This window comes from Orycteropus afer, unplaced genomic scaffold (genome assembly GCF_000298275.1).
Source record: "Orycteropus afer afer isolate SDZICR_OR568_19922 unplaced genomic scaffold, OryAfe1.0 scaffold00307, whole genome shotgun sequence".
Taxonomy (NCBI): Eukaryota; Metazoa; Chordata; class Mammalia; order Tubulidentata; family Orycteropodidae; genus Orycteropus; species Orycteropus afer.
The window spans coordinates 4249291-4251921 of NW_006921894.1; the positions used below are offsets into that span (position 1 = coordinate 4249291).

Consider the following 2631-nt stretch of genomic DNA (forward strand, 5'->3'; position numbering starts at 1 on the left):
GGAGATAAAAGAGGTATAAGGAAGTACTGCACATATTAAAAGTAATTCTTGTGATTGATTTAGACACTGCAGGACACTTCAGGTACTTTGTGGCCTCCTAAGGTCCCCAAGCCCTCTCTACACATCCCCCCTCCTTCCAAGGCATTCTGCTGCACAGCCTCCATTTCAAATGACATGACAAGCTTTTTCTTTCGTCTAGGTACCAGTCCTCAGCAGAGGTGGTGAGCAGACTACAAGTGGCACGTGGCTAAGAACATAAGCATCTTCAGAATTAATTATTCGGACAATTGGATGAAAAGGCCAGCAGTGCTCCCCCCTCCCGCTATTACCCGTACATGAACTTTCCCTTGGAGCGTGATCTGGAAGCAGGAGGCTCTTCAGGGTCACTGAGTGCCTGCAGCATGTAGGAGCCTGTATAGATGAGAAACTGCCCAGTCACCTGGGTGGCATAGGACAGGAACCGCAGCATGCTTCTGAGAGGAGGGAACAAGGAGACAAATCAGGCTGAGGGTGAATTCTACTCCTCCCCACCAGATTTGAGCTCAGGATACACAGCCTTTCACAGTGCTTCAGAGTTGGAGAAGCACCTCTCTAATGCTCTTATGGCACATAGGTCACCTGGGATCTTGCTAATGCACAGGTGCCAATTCACTAAAGGCTCCTAAGTGATGTGATACTGCTGCTTTGTATCACATTTGAGTGGCATGGCTTCTATCAGCCACCTCTAAATCTGGCCTGGCTATTCATCAACCAGGAAACTATAGGTGAGGTAGACCCCCACTATCCAAATATACATATGGTGTCTAGTACTTTGACTACTTGGTTGTTCTAGCAGCCTTTTTAGTTCTGGGAAGCTAATTAATAAAGAATTAATAAATTAATAAAGGAATTAATAAAGGAGGTATGAAAGGAGAAGCCAGCCTAAAGGAGAGAAAGTCTTAACAAAAACTGGAATCATGATCCTATAATCCAGTTTGTTTAGGGCAACTAGAGTATTCATACTTTTTCCCAGGGGTTAAGTGAGGGAAGGGAGCTCTGGTAGCATAGTGGCTAAAGCACTTGACTGCTAACCAGAAGGCTGGCGGTTCAAACCCACCAGCCACTCCTTGGAAGGAAGGTTGGGCAATCCTACTTCCGTAGTGATACTGCCTCGGAAACCCAAGGAGGGGTCGCTATGAGTTGGGGCCGACTCAAAGGCACATAACAACAACAACAACAACAAGTGAGGGAAAAACTTGACTCTGTGATTGTATCTAAGTCCTAGGGCTGAGTTTGGCAGTAGTGCTATTTCAGACTGAAAAAAATAGCTTTAACTCCTATGTGCCATTTTTACACTCTACCTAGTCTAAAGCAAAATGAATTTATTCTGTGTTTTAAGGTTCTATTACCTGTAAGCTAGTAGTGGGACACCAACCAAATGAACTGTGGTAGAAGTTCACACTAGACAACTCAAACTTGGGAGGGCCAACTGCCGTGGTCTTAGATTTGTGAGGCACCCACAGTGGTTATCTGTCAGTTGACAATGGAGCCTCCTCACAGGCAGTATTTTTGTTTTGGAGTTTCAGTGAATTCTGTAGCTGCCATGGACTGCCTTTGTCTTTTAAGAAAGACTTTGCCAAGGCAGGGTTGGAGTGAACTTTCCTTTTTCCATTGTACTTATCTAACTTGTTGTAACTCACATTTCACTTTAAAAATCAAACAATAAAGCTATTTTCTCCTATTTTACCAAAATAACCGAGATTTCAACATTCCTCAGTAACTGTTGTCTGAGAGTCAACCACTAATACTTTAAGTAGAAGATGGAGGCTATGCAGAAGCTAAACACCCATCCAGTCTCCTCCAAGCATGAGCCACAGAGCAGAGAGGAGGGCAGTCCCTTTGTGGACAGCAGAGGAGGGAACAGTGCCTTCAAAGAGAAACATTTTCAGGCAAGCCCTGCCCTAAGGGGATTTACAGAATTCTGGAATGTAGCAGTTGCAAACTTTTTATAGTAACTTCAAAGACCATTGTGTGCTATCAGTCTCTCCTTCCATCCATTCCCACTATAGAGAACCAGTTCTTTAGAGAATTAAGGGTAGATTTATTAAAGAACTGCAAGTAGATGTATTTAGAGTCTGTGCAACCACAAAGAATTTTGAAGTAACTTTCTCATTTTAAAGATGATGAAACCGAAGCTCAGAGAAGTTGAGTAACCTACTAATAGTCACCCAGCTTGTTGCTCAGGGGTAAGATAGGTAATCCTTTCAGATCAAGTGTCCATCTCAGACCAAGACTCAATGGCAGGGACTCTCCAACCTGATTATGCAGCAGGGACACTCAGGGAGCCTCTCAAGAATTTCAAATTGTTCAAGGAGATTTGGGATACAAATTGGGGGTCTGGTTTCTAAAGGATCCTGCAAGATGCCCTGGAGACAGGCTGGCACTAGCCTCAGGGGCTGATGGTGTTATGGCAAGATGTGGAGAAGGAGTGTGTCAATGCCACATTACCAAGAGGGGCAAGTTAAAAGAATTACTGGAAAATACATGTAAAAGAGTTTATAGAGGTTTGGGTGGCTCCTCTACAAATCAGGTCAGATTCTCTGTGGTCTGGTTTCAGCTACTGTTGCTCAGAGTTGTTGTTGTTGTTGTTAT

General features: G+C 43.9%; 1 protein-coding gene across 1 annotated transcript in view; it reads right to left on the reverse strand.

The window, feature by feature from the left end:
* Window positions 1-325: 325 nt before the first annotated feature.
* CIDEA (cell death inducing DFFA like effector a) overlaps window positions 326-2631 on the reverse strand; it is a 15773-nt gene continuing 13467 nt past the window's right edge. The window contains exon 4 of the mRNA XM_007951686.2: window positions 326-473. Within this exon, the coding sequence (XP_007949877.2) occupies window positions 326-473 (148 nt within the window). The remainder of the gene's footprint in view (window positions 474-2631) is intronic.